This window comes from Sorex araneus, chromosome 10, assembly GCF_027595985.1.
Source record: "Sorex araneus isolate mSorAra2 chromosome 10, mSorAra2.pri, whole genome shotgun sequence".
In the NCBI taxonomy this organism is placed as follows: domain Eukaryota; kingdom Metazoa; phylum Chordata; class Mammalia; order Eulipotyphla; family Soricidae; genus Sorex; species Sorex araneus.
Genome location: NC_073311.1, coordinates 60,367,144 through 60,387,219, shown reverse-complemented (window position 1 = coordinate 60,387,219; position 20,076 = coordinate 60,367,144). Strand labels below are relative to the sequence as shown.

The 20,076-nt window shown below is 39.9% G+C and overlaps 1 protein-coding gene across 2 annotated transcripts in view; it reads right to left on the bottom strand.

Moving 5' to 3' along the window:
- PDE3A (phosphodiesterase 3A) overlaps positions 1-20,076 on the bottom strand; it is a 312,776-nt gene that overhangs the window by 103,500 nt on the left and 189,200 nt on the right. Inside the window, exon 2 of one of the 2 annotated variants that reach the window (XM_004611359.2) lies at positions 15,662-15,712. The exons of the other annotated variant lie outside the window; for it this stretch is intronic. Coding sequence (XP_004611416.2) covers positions 15,662-15,712 — 51 coding nt within the window. The remainder of the gene's footprint in view (positions 1-15,661; positions 15,713-20,076) is intronic. 2 annotated transcript variants of the gene reach the window in all.

Here is a 20,076-nt window from a genome sequence, read left to right as displayed (position 1 = left end):
AAGGGCTTGACGCTGTGTGTATGAGGATACGGATTTGCTTAGGTCCTACCACTAGCATCACCCCAACATGACACAGAGGCCTACGGGGCTATCTCTGGTGGTGTTCGTGGGCCAGAGTTTGAACTCAGATCTTGGTGAGTGCAAAGTGCCCCCAAACCTCTGGGCTTTCCCTGGCCCTCTCGGATAGTTAGTGGAAAACTTATGGCTCTTTTAAATGTGGAAATTTCCACCAAATGAAGAGTACAATTACTGGATTCTTCTCTGAGCATACTGAGATGAACACTAATTTAGGAGATGGAGATTTTTAGTCTCTTAGACCATTCATGACTATTTAGAAAACAATAAGGAAACATTCCCTTATGAAGTTAGGTCATCTACTCTAACAGAAATGTCTCTGAATAGCCTTTATTTACTTATTTGTTTGTGTTTGGGGGCCACACCCATCATTACTCAGGGGCCCACTACTTCTAGCTCAGTGTGTAGGAGCTGCGCCTCCTGGTTCTGGGGGTGCATGAACAGCACCCACATACACAGCATGCACTCGGCCACTTGAGCAATTTTTCTGGATGTGACCAATATATAAGGAAAATAATTATGTAATTTTGTTTCTAAATAAATTAAAACTGCAATAACTTTCTTCCTCATGTTAAATAAATTCTAACTGCATATGCACTCTATATTTTTTGTCCAAATGGTATTTCATAGGACAACAAAGAGAAAAGGAGTTTCATTCGTCTCTGTAAGTGAGCATTTTTCACGACTTGCTTCCGTATTGTTTCTAACTTGCTGTAGATCTGACATGCGGAATTGAGGGAACATGGAGCCAGTTCAGATCTTGTTGGATTAATTTTTCTCTGTATGTTTAGGGAACCACTCTAATAAACCCAAGGATGCACTTGCTGTTAGGAAAACCATTATACTGGACTATAAAGCATGGATAAGCTATACTTTTTATATCTTCACTTGCTTAATAAACAAATATGCTTTCAGCAAATCAGGACTTCATTAAGCATTTTAATTTTTCCCCCAAAATGCTAAAAATTATTTCATCTTCTGTTTAACTGGTTTCTTAGCATTATACCTGGAGTTAATGAGAAAACATTACAAATATTTATTCCCTCTTTTAGATAAACATTTTGTCAATTGGTTAAGTACACCATTTCTTAAATGTTTATAGAGGTTATTCACAGCAGTTATAACAGAAGGTTACCAGTGATTGAACCCAAGGCCTTGCATATGTCATACATAAATTCTTCCACTTGAATGACATCCCTAGTCCCCTACAAATCCATGCCAAGGTATAAGCACACACTATTTATCTTAGTCATTGATAAAAGTGTCAAAGAAGGTAATGACTAAATGAGCTTCACAATTCTTATTTTAATATGTGATTTTGTTCTACCATGTATGCAAATATGCTATCCCTTATAGGGTCATGAAAGAACAGAAGAATACACCACCTGTAACACTGACTCCTACATAAGTGGTTAACTCAACTCTCAAAATAAAGATGTAGAGAAGGCTTTGTCTTTTAGGCTGTTAAAATAACTGCTAAATATTTATATGTTATGCATGAAAAGAATACCTGTAAAAGTCATTGGGACAACAGATTTTAATGTCAGTCTCCAATTTTATGCTTTCATTATGTAGTTTGCAGAACATGTTAAGACAGTTAATCTAATGATTAAACAAGGCTGGCTTCCTAAAACTTGATCTAAAACAAATGAAGTCTTGTTGACAATGCTAACTAATGCTAATTAACCAAAATGGGTTATTTAACATTAGTGACATTTTTATATTTTCCTTCATTTCTCTAAAAAATATGATTATATTTAATGCATAGTAGCTTATGACTATACTTTTTTTATTTTGCGGTCACACCTGGCTATGCTCAGGGGTTTCTCCTGGATTTGCACTCAGGAATTACTCCTGGAGGTGCTTAGGGGACCATATGGGATGCTGGGAATCAAACCCAGATTGCAAGGCAAATGCCCTACCCACTGTGCTATCGCTCCAGCCCTGCTTATGACTATTCCTGTGTAGTAATGTAACCCCATGTCTGGACACATATTTTTTTGATATGATTTGTCATTCATAAGCTTAATCCAAGGATCAGTGGGTATTAGTTGTGTGTGTATTCTCCTTTAAAATAAAGCAAAGCACCATAAATTTGGGTTTTAAAAAAACAAATCTAATTCATATACACACATGTGATATATATGTATGTATACATATGTATTCTAGCATACATCTTTTATCATCATTTCATCCCCCTTTCTCTTTTTTTTGAGTATTTGGAATATACTGGACCTCACACAAGATGTGTACTTTATTTCTTTTAACATTCTCTAATTGTCTTTCATATATTCCACATTATATTTTTATGATCAACAGAGTAAACTAAATTAAGCTAAACACATGCCTATTAATGATAAAATGCATATGTAATGAAAAAATTTAGTGAGATTTTTTTCAGTAATAAACTGAGTATAAACTTTTAAGCAAATATAGTATATAATAAATATATGATTTCATATAGTTCTGCTGTACTTTGAATTATATCAAAATATTTTATCATATAAAAGGAGAATAATTATTTGATATTTAATATAATTAAATACATGTTCTAGTTATGCACATAATAAGAATAATACATTGTTCATTCCAGGAAAATTATTTACTTCCTACAGTATGTCTACAGATATAATTTTCAACATCTCAGGTACATGACACACACACAAAAAAATAGAATTTCCTTTAAACATCTGTAATTATTACTTGATTTTTATTTTCCTTATGACCTAGTAGACAATCACTCCAGTTAAAAATAATGCTTTGGGGGCCTGAGCGATGATAGTGGGTAGGGCATGTGTCTTTCACACAGCTGACCTAAGCTCACTAAATATCAATTATAATTAAAAGGTTCAAGCTCTGGCACTTGATATGGTCTCCCCGGTACCAGCAGGACTGATCCCTTAGCGTAGAGCAGGAATAAGTTTCGACAACTGCTGGGTGTGGTACCAAAACAAATAATAATAATTTTTTGTTCATTTTTTTAATTTAAATACCAGGATTTACAGAGTTATTGACAATAGAGTTGTTTCAGGTATTCAACGTTCCAACAATAATCCCACCGCCAGTTATGACCTTCCCCCCACCAATGACCCCGGTTTCCCACAAAGCCTGCTTCTTTGGCAGAAGAACAAATTTACTAAAATGGAAAATGGAATTATGAGAAATTAGATTAATAAAAGTAACACTCTAAAGTAGCTAATAAATTACTTAGAAGGGAAGTATAGAGTAAATGTGAGGCAGTATTTTTATTTAAAAATCTCAATTATTTCTTTTTTTGCTATAAGAACTTACTGAGGTGAAATAACAAAATGAAATTAAATGAAATATTTCCCTTATTCATAGATAGCTAATAGAAATGCTTTAAAATGGAAGGGAATACATGTAATGCAATCTTATTGATGCCTTTAGACCTATAATGTTAGAGAAGGTTTCTTTTTCCTCCTTCCTCTTCTTTTGATTTTGGGGTCACAGCCAAGTATTCAGGGCTTCCTCCTGGTTCTGTGCTCAAGAATCACTCCTAGGGCTGGAGTGATAGCACAGTGGGTAGGGTATTTGCCTTGCATGTGGCTGACCCGGGTTCAATTCCCAGCATCCCATATGGTCCCCTGAGCACCGCCAGGGGTAATTCCTGAGTGCAGAGCCAGGAGTAACCCTTGTGCATCGCTGGGTGTGACCCAAAAAGCAAAAAAAAAAAAAAAAAGAATCACTCCTAGTGGTGCTCAAACTAGAACAAGCTATGTGCAAGTAAAGTGCCTTATTCTCTCTCTCTCTCTCTCTCTCTCTCTCTCTCTCTCTCTCTTTCTCTCTCTCTCTCTCTCAAGAGTAGTATCTCTCCTAGACTTGACACTGTTATCAAGCTTTCGCTGAATAAGCAATGATCGGCATTGTAATAATAAGGGAGGAAAAAGAAAAAAAATACTTTTTAAGGAAATTCAGACTGGTCTGATTATTTATCATGGGAAGTTAACATAATGTATTTTCCTCTCCTGTCTTTTTTCCATAAACAAAAACTAGAGTGCCAAGACCAAAACATAAGAAATGGTAAAATTATATATTTTTCTTCTTTTTTGAACAGAAATAGCAATGCCAAGTTCAGTTTGTTCCATTGGTTCGAAGCCAAATAAATAGCAAAACACAGTGAAAAGCCTGGTGACACCGTGTGTCGCTCAGTTGCTATAAAGGTCTTTCTGGACGACTCAGATCCCAGTGCTGTGGGGACTGAGCTGTCCCAGGGCCCATAAACTCACTTCCTGAGGTAAAGATGAGCGGCCGACGGCGACCCTGAGGATGAGGACACGGGCTCCTTAATGGAAAAGCGGGTGTTTTATACACTCCCTGTGTCCCAGTTAATAGCAGTGTGACAAATTAATCTTCATGCCACAATGACAGCTTCGAGTATAAGTAGCAAAATACCAGGCTGCAATATGGCATTCCAGTTATTAAGATGAGAGGAATCTTGTCTTACTCTGAAGTAGAGAAGACTGAGGGCAGAGAGATAACATAAAGGAGCAAACACTTTCCAGACTTATTATTTATGCATTAGAAATGGTTTTCTGAAGCTGGATAGTCTAGCAGGTAGGGCATTTACCTTGCACACGGCGGACCCGGGTTTGACTCCCAACATCCCATATGGCCCTCTGAGCACCACCAGGAGTAATTCCTGAGTGCATGAACCAGGAGCAACCCTTGTGCATCACTAGGTGTGACCCTCCCTCCGAAAAATAAAAAAGAAATAATTTTTCTATATCCCAGAGGGTTGCTATATTTTATTCTGGATTAATGGATGTCTCTTCAAGACACACTGGGTCAACAAAACTTACTTGAAAAATTATACCCAAGGCTTACAAATTCTAGCATATTTTTACTTTTAAAGAAATATCTATTAAGAAGCTACTGTGTTTAGGATTTCCATCAGCAGCCTAAAATAAAACTGACCAACAGAACTCTACTAATTAGCAAAATTAAATTTCAATGCTACCTATTTGACATGTACATGAACTATGACAAATATTTACCTATAGTTATTTCTACATCCTAAAGAAAAAAAAAAAACTTGTCCTCATTACATTTCACAAATGTGTGTTGGAATTCCCTTAAAGCTCACAAAAAGAGCTAAAAATACAATAAACATGTATTACACTGCTGGTGTTTTGAAATACCAGAGGGTAACTGTCAACAAGTCATGACACCAAGTTACCCTGACGAGGGACCGTGCAATAAAACTGACTTGAAAACAAACCACTGCAAAGCAAAGTGTTTTCACGGATGCTCCTGAACTACCCAGCATGTGTGCTCTGCACTCTCTCTGGCTTTCCCCTGCCCTGTGGCACGGTAGCTGAGGGCTTTCCTAACGATTCCTCACTGGCTCTCTTTTGCATTATCTTTATAGAAAGCTTCTTTCCGTTCTCTGTTCCAGACCCTCTGACACAGAGAGTTCACGCATCTGTTTGTACTTCCTTATCTTCCTGGCTGATCACATCAGTTTACTTTTGAAATTTCTAATCCATCTGCTTGTCTCATCCACGATCTGTTTGAGGGTTTTGTTTTTCTCCCCAAAGTTTAGAAAATGGTTCTTTTAAGTGTGTATCACAGATGATGTGTAAACAACTTACTAGACTCTTGGTTGCAAAATTCTGAAATGGAAATAGCTGGAGAGATCCAAGTGTGAACTACCACCCAGAAGTCTTCAATCAGAGGACCACAGGATTCGGCGAGCAAACGAGATGCACTCAAGTTGCATCATCTACAGATTTACATGAAGAATACAGACTTTAACATATAACCTTCAGAGACTTTGCAATGAGCAGTCACTGGGTAATGTACCATCTCACACAGACACACACACACACACACACACACACACACACACACACACACCCCTATGATCTGAAAAATCAAACCTGACAAGAAGCCTCATTTTTGTGACTTTAGAGATAATATCATTTCGCTCATATTTGTAATGTTTTTCCAGGATTAAGTGTTGAAATTATTAGCACCAGTTCCTGGGATTTAGTTTTTATACAACAGTTACATTGTATACATAATGGGGTAATCATTTATGCTGTGAATAGATCTGACAAACAATTTTCATTCCCCAGTATCACTGTATCACTCTAGCACTGTCATCCCCTTGCTCATCGATTTGCGGGTGCCAGTAATGTCTCCATTGTGAGACTCGTTACTGTTTTTTGGCATATTGAATATGCCATGGAACGCTTGCCAGGCTCTGCCGTGCAGGCAGGATACTCTCAGTAGTTTGCCAGGCTCTCCTAGAGGGACAGAGGAATTGAGCCCGGGTCGGCCACGTGCAAGGCAAACGCCCAGCCCGCTGTGCTATTGCTCCAACCATTCCCCAGTATAAAATTTATTTTTAAAAATTAATAATTTTGATGACAACATAAAATCAAATAAGAATTGCTTTTGACCAGCCATTTAATTTGTCCCCTAATAGGGAACTAAATAACTCATAGTTTAGAAATAACACACTTCCATGATAGAAGCCCTAATAGACATATAATCTAGGTATGTGTTAAAGAAATTAAATAAAATCTACTTCTTCTCTACATCTATAAATTCTACTAAGGAGATATCACATATTGGTGCTTTTTGGTTGCTACGCTAAAACAGTTAGCTACATTCACAAGAAATCAAGCTGTAAAATTTCCTTTCCCAATATTTACATACTTCAGTTCAACTGCCTCACTTTAGTTCTCTTCTCTCTCTGATCATTTACTCCAGTCATTATATCTGAGTTTTGTCTCCTTTGAAAATCTAGTAATGTTAAGCAGCAGTAACTTTGCATTAGTTTTACCTATAACTAGAACCCAAATTTTGAAAATCCATCCCAAATTTAGAAGTATATTTTCAGGTCCTAAAGCGATAGCTCGAGGGGCTGGAGTAGATGGGTTGTATGCTCGAGGTACTGAGTCCCGCCCAGGCACGGCACAGCACCTGAGGACCATCAGGCAAATCCCAGGGGCTCCCGAGCATCACTGCGCCTGAGCAGACTGCATCGCCAGCTCCAAGCACATCACTAAGAGACTCTGCATTGCTGGACCACACATTCCTGAGAGTGGCCCTGGGTTCTCAAGTACTGCAGGGAAAGATTCCAAATTTATAATCTAAGTATATCTTCACATTACTGATAAACAAAATATTATGCCAGAGATTGCATATAAATGCTGAGCGTGCAATAAAATTATTTTTTATAAATAAAATAAAAATTTTTATAAATAAAATAAAAATAAAATTATTTTCTTTGGTGAGGCACTGCCATTCAAAGAATAAATGAATCATCCACAAGTGAGTATGCTTGTTTGTTTTTGTTTATTTATTTTTTAGGCTACAACCTGGGGTACTCAGGGTTTCTTCCTGGCTCTTTGATCAGGGGTCACTCCTGATGGGGCTCTGGAGAACATATGTGGGCCAGGGATTGAACGCAGGTGGGCGATGTGCAAGGCAAGTGCCCTACCTGATGTGCTATGACTCCTCCAGCCGCATGTGTCTGTTTGTTAATCTGTAATTTTACTAAGGGAAAGACAAGAGCTGCAAGAGTATTTTCCAAAGTACCTATATTGACTTGATAGAAACTTACGATGCTGATTGCATTCATTCATTCATAGTCCTAATGTTAATACCAAGATTCCTCAATAGGAGAATTTAATAAATGCTGAAGATGCAAAAGTAGTCAGCTGAAACTAGTTTTAAAGAGTTAGATACTATTATTTGTATTTCTTTCCAAGCATGGCTTTATACACTTAATGAATCTGACTGTTGCTTAAGTTGCTTACCGTTTCTGCAGATAAACACCTGTCGTCAATAGCCACTTCTTACATTGCCCGGTTTCATGTCATGAGTCAGGAGCTTCTGACTTTGCAAACAGCAGCAGATTATGTATCACATGAATGATGTCCATAGTCCCAAAGATAAGAGGGTCATTCAATCGGCACTAAACAACATTTCTGCTAATCGATAAACATGGGGCATTGGAAGGGAATCAGTGCCAGCAGCAATTTTCCCTCCGATATTTGCGGGTTTGCTTCATTCCTGTTCCCCGAGGTCCCTTTGGACCAGCCAGGACTTTTAATAAAGAGTGACATGCTCAAGGTCAGGCCTCAGTTCACGAGAAACTTCTATTCTGTGTGACCACCACATAGACAGAAAAACCCTCTCTCAGCCAGATGCTGACATGCGGGAAAAGTGTTCCAGACCAGCTTTGACTGAGTCAATCAGTTTCCAGTGAAACTGGCTTCAAGTTGCAGTGTGGTTAATTTCACGATGGAACCCGGAAGCACGAAAGCTCACTGCCCTCCGCTGAGAGTCTAACTGAGAGGTAGCACACTGTCTATCTTTGACAAGCTGGGGACACAAGTCGAGAGACACGGTGGCTCTCAACTCTGAGCACTTTTGCCACCTAGGGGATCCCTTGACATGTCTGGAGACCTTTGTCATGATCCTAACAGGCGGGCAGGGAGTACAGCTGGCACCTACGGGCAGAGACAGGTGATGCGAGGCCGAACCGGGGCTTCAGTTACAGAGAGACATCCTGTTCTGGCATGAGGGACAGAGAAAAAGACCTGCACGCCCTCACACAGAGCCCGGTGGGGAAATTATTCTAGAGGGCCCCATTTTCTGGGACTGCAGAGTATAGATAGAAATGCAGCACAGAGCACAAGGCGGGAATTCGATAAAAACAATTCTGAGACTGCAGGGAAGGTTAAAAAGGATTGCTCAAGATATATTTCTGATGAAAGGACAAAATTTATAGTACCTAGAGGAGGCCTGATGGGCAAGAGGCATGTTTCCTAGAATGTGCCGGAGGGTTCCGATTTACAGACATGAACCTAGTTTAGCAAGGGTCATGTGGATGAGGTTTAGCCGACAAGAAGAGGATGCTCTAAGAAGAATTAAATCTCTTCCTGCTGCTCATCTGAGATGAGGAGTCCACTCCAAAGGACACAACTCATTTGAACCATTCACTTTTAAGTTTCATACACCGGCAAATTTTTTTAAAGCTTAAATATTTTTAATTTAATTTAGTGAAGGAGGCTCCTAAGGAGTGCTCCTAAGGATGCCTGGGTCAGTCCTGGTGATACTGGCCAACCAGGCAGACAGGTCCATGCAAAATGCAGTGTCCTCAAAGCATGTGGTGCTGGGGACCATCAGTGCCCCCCAGCAGTGCTTGGAAGAGTCAGAGACACTCCCAGTGGTGTCTGTCAGGCCAAATATGGCCCCGTGCATGGTGCATGCAAATTACATGCCCTGGCCCCTGACCTCTCTCCCTAGCCATCCTAGTAAGTGATTTTTAGACCAGAACATTGTTATCTTCTTGAATGTACATATAATACTTCAATTATTTAAAACTATACAAGCCAGACTCAATTATGTGAAGGCTGTAATTACATGTATATACAAATAGATGTGTGTATGTATAGCACACAAAATGAGTTTCTTCAATAAGTTATCAAAACTCCTGCTATTCTGTGCAGTATACCAAAACTCCAAATAACTTGCTAATAGCCAACTAACAGTAAGTAGAGCCTTGCTCTTATTACTACAGTCAGGATTAGGAAGCTCACAAATTCACACTGAAGACCTATTTTCCATCAGGTTTCTTAACTGAGTGATAAACTCTTGACCCTTTGGGATCCCCTCCAACCATCTTTGTTTTGCAAAGGAGAGATGTTTTCTATTCCTCCCTCAGCACTTCTCACTGGAAAACTTTCTTAAAGAAGTTAAAAGAAAAAAAATACCCAACTAATTGCCTTCTGAGAATGTCATGCCCTGGCTGTATTTGGTACCCCTGGGAAGGCTGCCAGGAGGAGCGTTGGGCAGCTAGAAGTCGCCATCACTCAGCATCTTCCCGAATATGGATGGCCTACGGTTTGAGAGTCCATACTCGAAAAAAGAGAGAACAGAAGAAAAGTCAGCTAGAAAATTGCGTGAGTGAACAAACTATGTCAGAGTTCTTAAGAAGAGAGAAAACTGATCAATTCAAAATAAATTCCTGAATGTGAAGAGCGGTAAGCAACTAAGAATTGGAACTGCCAAGGAGCCATGCGTATGTCTTTCTGCATAGACGTGTGATGCTGAAAACAGCCAGTAGGCATTTTTTTCCTATGTAGTTTTGGGGCCACACCTGGTGCTGCTCAGGAGTTACTCCTGGCTCTGCTCTCAGGAATCACTCCTGGCAGAGCTCAGGGGATCATAAGGGGTGCTAGGGATCAAACCTGCTTAGCTGTGTGCAAGGCATGTGCCCTGCCCACGGTACTATCACTCTGGTCTCACCAGTAGTCTTGTCGGCAGTGAGAAGGCACCTCCTACAGTACTGGGGGACCAGGGCAAGTTGGAGAAACTCCCTCATTTAACAAGAGTCAAAGGGGAAAGACAGGAGAGGTTTAACACTGCACAGGTATGATGGGAGTTCTGCGTAAGAGTGGAATTTTTCAATCTTCTTCGAGAAGACTGACTTTAGAGGATGCTAAGGCTAAGGCTGTTTTGCTTATCTGAGACTTCTCAAGGGCTGAGAAAGTGTCTGATCTCTCTGGGTACTTTGGAAACAAAGCAAAGTGGGCGAGAGGGTGCCTTGTAGTTGACCCACGTACGCCGTAATCTCTGTTTCCCACCAGCTACTCTTGATGCTCAGCCTTCCAGCTAGACTTCTTTCTTAGTTACCAGTGCGGACTCAGACTCCAGCGATTTCTAGATGGGGAGATCTCCCACTTTCATGGCCTCGTCTCTCTGCAGCCTTCATCTACCAAAATCACTGGAGTCTCGCAGCCTCCCTCTGGTTGCAATATCTGCATTCTACTTCTCTCTATGCTCTTTCAGTGGCCTCTATTTCTAAGCTTCCCTCGTGCCTTGGGTGCCATATCCAGCAGTTCCCTAAAGAAGACAGTTCTTCCTGTACTAGGGCGAGCGGTGAGGCTTGAGGTAAAAATGGTAGGGCGATGGAAACACACAGGAAGAGGATTAGGCAGGTCCTAACTTTGGGAGAGTCACTTCCTGCCCCAGCCCCTAATCCTTCCCGATAGACTACTACCGAGCATCTGAGGTCTTAAACCATCTCCTTCTCCTTGTCACTGATCTCGTGGTGTTTGGGGCTAATTCTAGGGGTCACTCCTGGCAGTGCTTGGGGATCATATGAGGTCCTGGGGTTTGAACTCTGGTGAGCCACATGCAACGCCAAGGCATTACTCGCTACACTGTTGCTCTGGATCCCATCATTAATAGTTACAAAGACACATATACCTTTGATTCAAATATCAACGTATACCATTGATTCAAAAAGATACGCACACCTTTCTTCACTGCAGCGCTTAGTGCAATACCAAGAATATGAACCTGACATAAATCACCAAGGACAGATAAGTGGATGGAGTAGTTGTGTGTATCTGCATGGTGGATTATTATAAAGAGATAAGAATAGATGAAATGATGTGGTTTGCTGTAACATGGATGGAACTGAAAAGTAACATGATAAACAGCGTAAGTCAGAGGGTGGACGAATACCAGGTAACCACCCTCACTAGCAGAACAGAGACAAAAGCAGGGAATAGACGGTGTCAAATGAAGACAAACCCTGGGTGACAAGACTCATCTTACCAAAGAGGGATGGATGGGGAGAAATGAGATGTGGACCAGAGGCGTCAGAAGCCATTTGAGGGTGGTGGGCTACAGGAACTTTGTACAAAAGCACCACAAACATCAGCACTGCTATAATAATAAAATTATAGAAATGTAAAATGAAGGTTAAATGCTAGCAAGCCAAAAAGACATGTCTCTGCATAGAAGAAAATTTTAATCCCATCTGCCCTAGTTCTTCTATCTTCTTCCCTCCCACATTCTTTCCCAGCATTACTCAGGGGTTACTCATGCCACTGTGCTCAAGAGTATCACCCAGAGGCAGTGCTAGGGATCGAACCCAGGCCTCCCATATGTGCTCCAGCCCTCCCAGGAGCCTCCCTGGCCTCGCTATCTCTTTCTGAATGATCGTTAAACCAAAATTCCTCGAATCACCTTTCTTGGCTCTACACTCTGCCCCTCATTACCGTGTTTTGCTCTCTACCACCACGCTTTGATTAGCCGCACTCTCAGACTTTAGTAATGAGCAAACCCAAGCCCTCGGCTCCAGCCCAGAGCATGCCCGATGCACATATCTTAGTCTCCCCTGTGACTCTGGACACCACCTTTGATTTTGCATCTTCCCTCCTTTGACTGCTTCAGGGAAACTGGGTCCACACTGCACCCCTCCATCCCCAAAGATTCTCTCCTGTCTGACAGCGAGCCCCCCTTTCCCCAAAACTCTGCCTTTCTTCATTCACTTTTTTCTCTCCATATTTTCCTTCTGGACTCTCCCTACTGATGGAGCTCAGTTAACTGTACGCGTGACTGGCTTTCCCAAACGGACACCTGCACCTCTGGCCTGGCCCCAGAGCCCCAGAAGGAGCCCTCAGGTGCGACATTCACTCTCCACTGACGTAGAACTGACATAAGCACGGTCTCAGTTTCAGGTGTACCACACAATCACCCCGGATCCTGTGTCCTGCGGCGTCACTGGCATGCTGCCGTCTTGCTGAGCCGCCGGAATCCCCCTTTGGAACTGCGGTCTCCATTTCTCTCCTAGGGCCCACACTGAACTCATCCTCTTCCCATGGGCAGGGGTCACTAACTCTCTAGCGCTCACTTTCCAAGTCCTGGCCGGCCCTCCTTCCTCCTCGCTAATCAATGACGTCTGACCCTCATTCCTTCACAGCAGTTCCTGTAACAGTGCCATCCAGTAAAAGTTTATTTTCAAACATCCCAACATTTCCCACTCTCTGCCCGTTCAGACTTTGACGCGGGTTATTTTCCCCCCCGCTTTTTCTCTCCTCATCCCGCTTCCCCGCACCCAGCCGTGGCGGCTCATTCCCCATCATCACCTCAAGAAGTGTTTTCCATGTGTCTGAAGCGGAACTACATATTGTGTCTATCTTTATCAATCTTTGTTTACATGTCCGACTTTCGCATCTACCCGCTTGCCTTTCATACGTGTTCAAGCATGACTTTGTACCCACCATAATGTGGGAGATTAGGAAAGCCAACAATTTGCCAATCAGACTTCATTAGACCGATCACAGGAGTCAGGGCTTAAAAACACATCCTGGAAATGAACTGAGCTGAGGTTTGAGAAGAGCTGGGGGGATAAAGAAAACTATCACAAGCTCAGTGTCCAAGGGCAAACTGTCTGAAATTCCCTCTGAATCACGGTTCTCCAGACACTGTCCAGGTAAATGAAGACAGGTTTGAGATCTAAGAAATAAAGTCAGTGTCTTTTTTAGCCAGTGGAAAATTAAAATTAGATAAGAACTTGTTTCATGCTTGCCCTAGCTGGAATTTCCAAAGAATTTAAAAACAACATTGTTTTTTTATTTGGGGTGTTTTTAGTATATTTTTACTTTTCATCTTGGCAACTCTTAAGGAATCAAAAAGGAAACAAAGAGAAACTCCTTCAAGAACAGCGTTTGAGTTATTTGAGGGGCCCAAGAAAGACCTTCATGTTGATAATATTAATTCGTGCAAGAACACTGCACAGCAGAATTACCTTTGGCTTTCAAATACAATAAATATATCATGCACAAGTGAAGTTACAAGGTTTTCTTGTTACATGAAATATCTGGAATGTTTTAGGTTTTCGTTGTGGAATTTTTATGTTTAAAATTCACACAAACACAATTTTATGAACACCTTGTTTAGTTTCTATTAAGAGACCATTTCACACTTGCAGGTAAATTCTTAAATAGGTCAGATGAGAAGTAGTACTTATCCTAAATTATAATGGTTTTATGTAACATTATTTTATTTTGAATTATAATACATCTTTTTAAATTTTAATTTTTTTTATTTTAATTTTTTTTGCTTTTTGGGTCACACCCAGCAATGCTCAAAGGTTACTCCTGGCTCTGCACTCAGGAATTACTCTTGGTGGTGCTTGAGAGGCCATATGGGACACTGGGGATCAAACCCAGATTGGCTGTGTGCAAGGCAAACACGCTACCCGCTGTACTATCGCTCTGGCCCCCATACATCATCTTTAAATGGTATATCGTGTTTTAAATTTCAAAAGGTCTTTTTAACAAAAGAAAATAGAGTTTTTGTATCAAGTTTGTAAAAAATTGTCTTTCATAATAATCACCTGAAATCATGGAGTTTCTGACCTAGCCCCAATTTTTACTGGGCTAACATCATGAATCTTTCACCATACATTAACTTCATCATTTTAGCACAGACTTGGCAGCCAATTCGGATGTAAAAGTTTACAGATGCTTAGAGAGAACCAGGAGGAGAAGGGAGCTGAAGGAGAGGCAAGACCTAAGTTCTGGTGGATAATCCTTATTTATCTGGCTACTTCATGTTACTTCCTGGTCATGGATAATGGACAGAAAGAAAACCACCGCTATTAAAATATGCCTGAAAACAATGGACTGACTTGGTTTGCGTTTCTCTGGGACCTATGTCAACATCACTCCAGCACAGGTGACAGCACACGTCTGAGTCACGCCAGGGAACGGCCATTCTCAGGCCACTGAACCTTCCACAGCTGTTATGAACTGGGCTTCTTTGGGGTTTGGTTGCTTGAGGGTCACACCCAGCAGGGCTCAGGGCTTACTCCTGGTTCTGTGCTCAGGGATCACTCCTGGCAAGACGCAGGGGATGGCTGAGGAAATGGGGCCGGAGACAGTAAGAGAATCACCCGCTGTACTCTCTCTTCGGCCCTGAAATCAGGCTCCTTCTGGCAAACCCAAAACGCGTGGGGCAGAAGGATGCTAAGACCCCACTTGCCTCTCACATTAAGTGTGCAGGCAGGTAAACACAGAGTGCTATGAGAGAAATAATTTTTATATTTCTTCACAGAATCCCCTAAGAGGAGAGATAACTTCCTTAGTGTAAAACTCAGCTTTTATTCTGTCAGGCAAAGTAATTATGGAAGCAAAACAAATCCACATTGTCTAATTAGGTCATTAACCAGCATGAATGCGTCATGGAAGCTTTGCTCCTTGCCTAAGACATAATGCCAGACAATGAAAACAGTCTGGTAATATAGAAAGGTTTAGAATTTGTTTCTTTTCAAAAATAATAGGTCCTTTCATCTTTCTATTTTCCCTAAGCTGAAGACAGTTAATTTAGAGACAAAATCTGTAATTAGTTTAGGGTTTGCTCTGATTATGTTTCAAAATATTTAACCAAAACCAGGAATATAGAGAAAAGAAGAACATACAGAGAAAAATTATCAAAGGAAGTGAATAAAATCAAGAGAGTAAGCTGGCTGATCAAAATGCGTCTTGCAGAGTCGAGATGAATACAAAATCTACGTTCATATAAACACACCCAGTATGGGATACCAGAAAGCTCCTACGAGGAATATACTGGCATCTGCCTTTGGGACTTGAAACCAGACTTTAATTACAGCTAACTTAAATAAAAACAAATGGCATGATTATTTCGCCTCTTCCTCTCTCTACTTCCTATTTGTTTTTGAGATTTAGAAAATTCGTGGCTCAAAGTGTAAAGAAGCAAAATACAAAACAGGAAAAGGAAAGAGACTGACCTGTGATCCTCTCGGGCCCCGTTTGTGGTCCCAATCTGAATGCCCCATGAGCTGGAAGATAATAGAATAGTGATGGTGGTTACAATCATATGTATTTCATGGGAAATATTTAAACTCTTCCTTTTAAGAAATTATCAGCTTCCTAGTCATGCATTTTGTAGCCATTCTGCATAAAATGACATGCCTGACATTTATGAAATTCTGGTTTGATAGCTAATATTTCATCAGCTAGTATCGGGTATTTTGATTATGTTTGCAATTTTTCATGTGACAATAGATTGCTAGTAGAATGCTTTACAGTTCTTCGAGAGATGCATCACAGAGTAAAAATGCATTTAAAACTGTATTTGCAGGGGCTGGAGCGATAGCACAGCGGGTAGGGCGTTTGCCTTGCAGGTGGCCGACCCGGGTTCTAATCCCAGCATCCCATATGGTCCCCTGAGCACCACCAGAGGTAATTCCTGAGTGAAGAGCCAGGAGTAACCCCTGTGAATCGCCGGGTGTGACCCAAAAACCAAAACAAACCAAAACAAAACTGTATTTGCAGATATTACATTTTTAGATCATTAGGAAAATATCTTGAACAAGTCAATTAGTGAAGCCTAATTTACCTTCAAAGATGGTCAATACCAGAAAGCCACCATATTTTGATGAGTTTTAATTATGTTTTGAGAATGGCACAAAAATATAAGTTTGCTTAATAATACATAAAATAAATAATTTGAGGGAACAAAATTATTTATTGTTTTCATTTCTGTTTATTTTATTTTTTTTAATTTTTAAATTTTATTGAATCACCGTGAGATAGTTACATGCTTTCATGTTTGGGTTACAATCTCACAATGATCAAACACCCATCTCTCCACCAGTGCACATTCCCCACCACCAATATCCGGGGTATACCCCCCCTTTCCCACCCTCAAGGGGACAAAATTATTTAAAGTGACATACACCATTAAATCCCCAAACTTATTTTCATAATAAACAGATTCACCTGGTATGATCAAGTTATTCCTCTATTCCAATGTCTGTGAGCCAACTCTACTCCAGAAGTGTATTATCTTATTGAAAATAACACTGAACTAGAAGAACAGTAAGGAAATACAAGCTACTGAGTGAGAGGGACAGAGTGTCCATCCATCTGTCCCATATAAGCTCTGCTCAGGCAAGCTGAGGTGAGAACCCTTAAGAGATGCTGGCACAGAGCACGTGAGGACCCTTAAGTGAATGACAACCCGCCGTACACTACTGCCAAACATCACCAACTCACAGCAGTGACACTGGGCGGAGAAAAACCTGGACTTTTCACAACAGCGACAAAACAAAAACAAAAACAAAACACAATAAGCTAACCATCTAGTGAAAACAATAGCACTTCACTGACCAACACACAATGCTCTCAGCTGAGAGGAATATCCACAGTATTCGCTTTTACCCAGAAGAATCTGCAGGTTTAACTCAATTTCAATTAAAGCTAAAAGCATTTCCTCGAAAACTGAAAAAAAATGAGGTCTAAATTTCATCTGAGAAGACAAAGAGGAATCTGAAAATATCAAGAGATGAGATTATCCTTAAGGCTATTAGATGTATTATGAAATTCTAGCCAGGCTATGGAATAATGACTTAAGACCTAAGATCCAAATAAATGAGATTTGGGAAATTTTAGTTTTGGGGGCTGATTCAGCTTCAGCACTTGGGGATTGCTTCTGGTGGTACTCAGGGGAACAAGAGGTAGCGTGATCAAAGAGAGACCCCCCCCCCCAGCCATCTCCTATAACACATGTGCTCAGCCCCCTGGGCTATCTCAATGGCCCAGATGTGGACAATAATTTCAAGTACAGTCAGCAAAAAGTGAGACAGAAAATATTTCAAAAAATAAAGGCCGGATAGTACAGCAGGTAAGGCACTTGCCTTGCACACAGTAGTTAAAATTTAACTTTGAGGGCCTTTTAAAAATTACATGAATAATAAGCATGGCAAGATAAGTAAAAAATAGAACAAAGCAATCTTAATTTAAAAATAACTAATTTTTAATAAGAACACACAACTATTTTAAGTCTTGTTATTATTACAATGATTTAATTATCACTGGGCTAAGTCACAATTTGGAGTGAGTTAATCCAAAAAGTCATCATATAAAATTGAGTGCTTGCATAATTTACATTTAATGCTTTAAAAAAATTCAGACTTATTGACATTACAACAGCTAGTAAATATTCATTAATAATAATTTAAAGTTGATTATTATAATGTCCCTAAGTACTAATCAACTAAATAAATAGTCTGATTTAGAAACATATAACTTAAGAACATTTAATTAGTCGCTCACCAGAGCTATCAAAAATAATTCTTGGCATTTTTCAGTTACCTGTGTTATTAGGGCTTGAGAAGTATCTTTCATTACTAATAGAAAAAATGTGATGCTTGTTTGGTAAACTGACGACCAATTTGAGCTCAAGGCTATTACAGAAAAGTGATTTTAAGTAGGCTTTGCTTCCCCTTTTCCTCACTATTTTATCTAAAGCTCCTGAACAGAACCCTTTTTCTGAAGTTGACTCTCGTGACTTATTTTCTCTGTTAATAAGCTTAAAGTAACTGGGTAACATTCTTCTCTGCATGAACATCTTAATGAAAGAGGCAAATCTAACAAATATGTGTGGATTAGTATCCATACATATTGATTATAGATGGAATGTTTGATTATGAGAGGTATTAAGTCAAGATGGTAGCAGTTTTTCAGTATCATCCAAAAAAAAAAACCAAACAAAAATAGTTCGAGACTAGGTTTAGTATTTTGATGATAATTTTGGAGACTGCGTAATTTGGATAAAGTTTATGTTAATAATGGTATAGAATATATTATTTACATAAATTAGTTCCAAATATAAAAAAGTAAAACTATTTAAAAAGATGTATATCACACACAGAACAGACATAAGGAACTATTAAATTAATTGTCATCTGTATCACTGTATCACTGTCATTCCTGTTGCTCATTAATTTGCTCGAGCGGGCACCAGTAACATCTCCATTGTGAGACTTGTTGTTACTGTTTTTGGCATATCCAATATGCCACGGGGAGCTTGCCAGGCTCTGCCGTGCAGGCAAGATACTCTCTCTCGGTAGCTTGCCGGGCTCTCTGAGAGGGGCGGAGGAATCTGGTAGAGCAGGTAGGGTGCTTGCCTTGCAGGCAACCAACCCAGGTTCTATCCCCGATACCCCACAGGGCCACCAGAGTGCTGCAAGGAGCAAACCCTGAGTGCAGAGCCAGGGGAAAGCCCTGAGTTTTGAGCAGAAGTGTAGCTCCCAAAACCAATATACAAAATACAAAAACAATGACAAGAAAGGGCAATTAAGACAATTTCAAAATGAAGACTCATTTATGTCGCCATTTATTGCACGAGTAATCTATAATTCACAAAACCAAATTCAGAAAATGAAACTCTGAAGATGAAGTTTGACTAGCATGTATTTCGTTCTATTCTAAATATATATTATACACTCATATCACTGTCCTGTTTGAAAGCTCAGTTCACCAAACATGTAGCATTTTGACTCGATATCAATGTTACTATTTCAAAGTAATATAAAGGCTTAGAAACCTACAGGTTCAAAATAATCTAAATAGGAACAAACGCAAAAATGATAAATAAAAAAAAACTGGTAGCTCTATATTCAATTAGAGTCCAAAGAAACAATAGGATTTTGTCCCTTTGGGCTTGAAGGAGTCATCCTAAGTTTTTACCATTAAAATATTATTAATGAAAAATTTTAGCATTATTTCTGTATTGAGTATATGAGACTGTTACGGTCGTTTCTAGAAATTGATTTCAAATGCAGAGCATGGTGGTAGAGGGGTTTGATGGGGGTCGGGACCCTATTCTATTCCATAAACACAGCATACATGAAACAGGTAGTGGGGGGAGAGGGAGAATAAACCTCTATTTTCAGATGAGAGTATTTGGATTTGAAACAGGGTTAGCAAGATGGACCAGGCTCAGGATTACTCCTGACTCTATATCAGGGGTGGGTCACCCAAACAATGTTTGGAGGCCTACACACAGTGCGGAGGATCCAAACAGGGTCAGCTCTGTGCATGGCAAACACCTTATCCCTGCAGTATTTTTTTTAAAGATTTTAATCTTATTTATACAGAATTTCATTCACTGTTAAAAGAGCACTATATTTGACCAAAAAAAAAGAAAAACAAGCAGAATATTTCCAGTATTCATTTAAAAATGTATAGTGTGGTAAAGAAATATTTTAGAGATGATTTCATTCAAAATAAAGCATTTGGTCATTTTTCTCAAAGCCCAACCATAAAACTGAATATTTAGGAAATGCACAGGCACCTCCCTGTCCCCCTGTCAGCTAGTAAGGACAAATGGGGGAAAAAAAAAACACGTTAGTCAGCG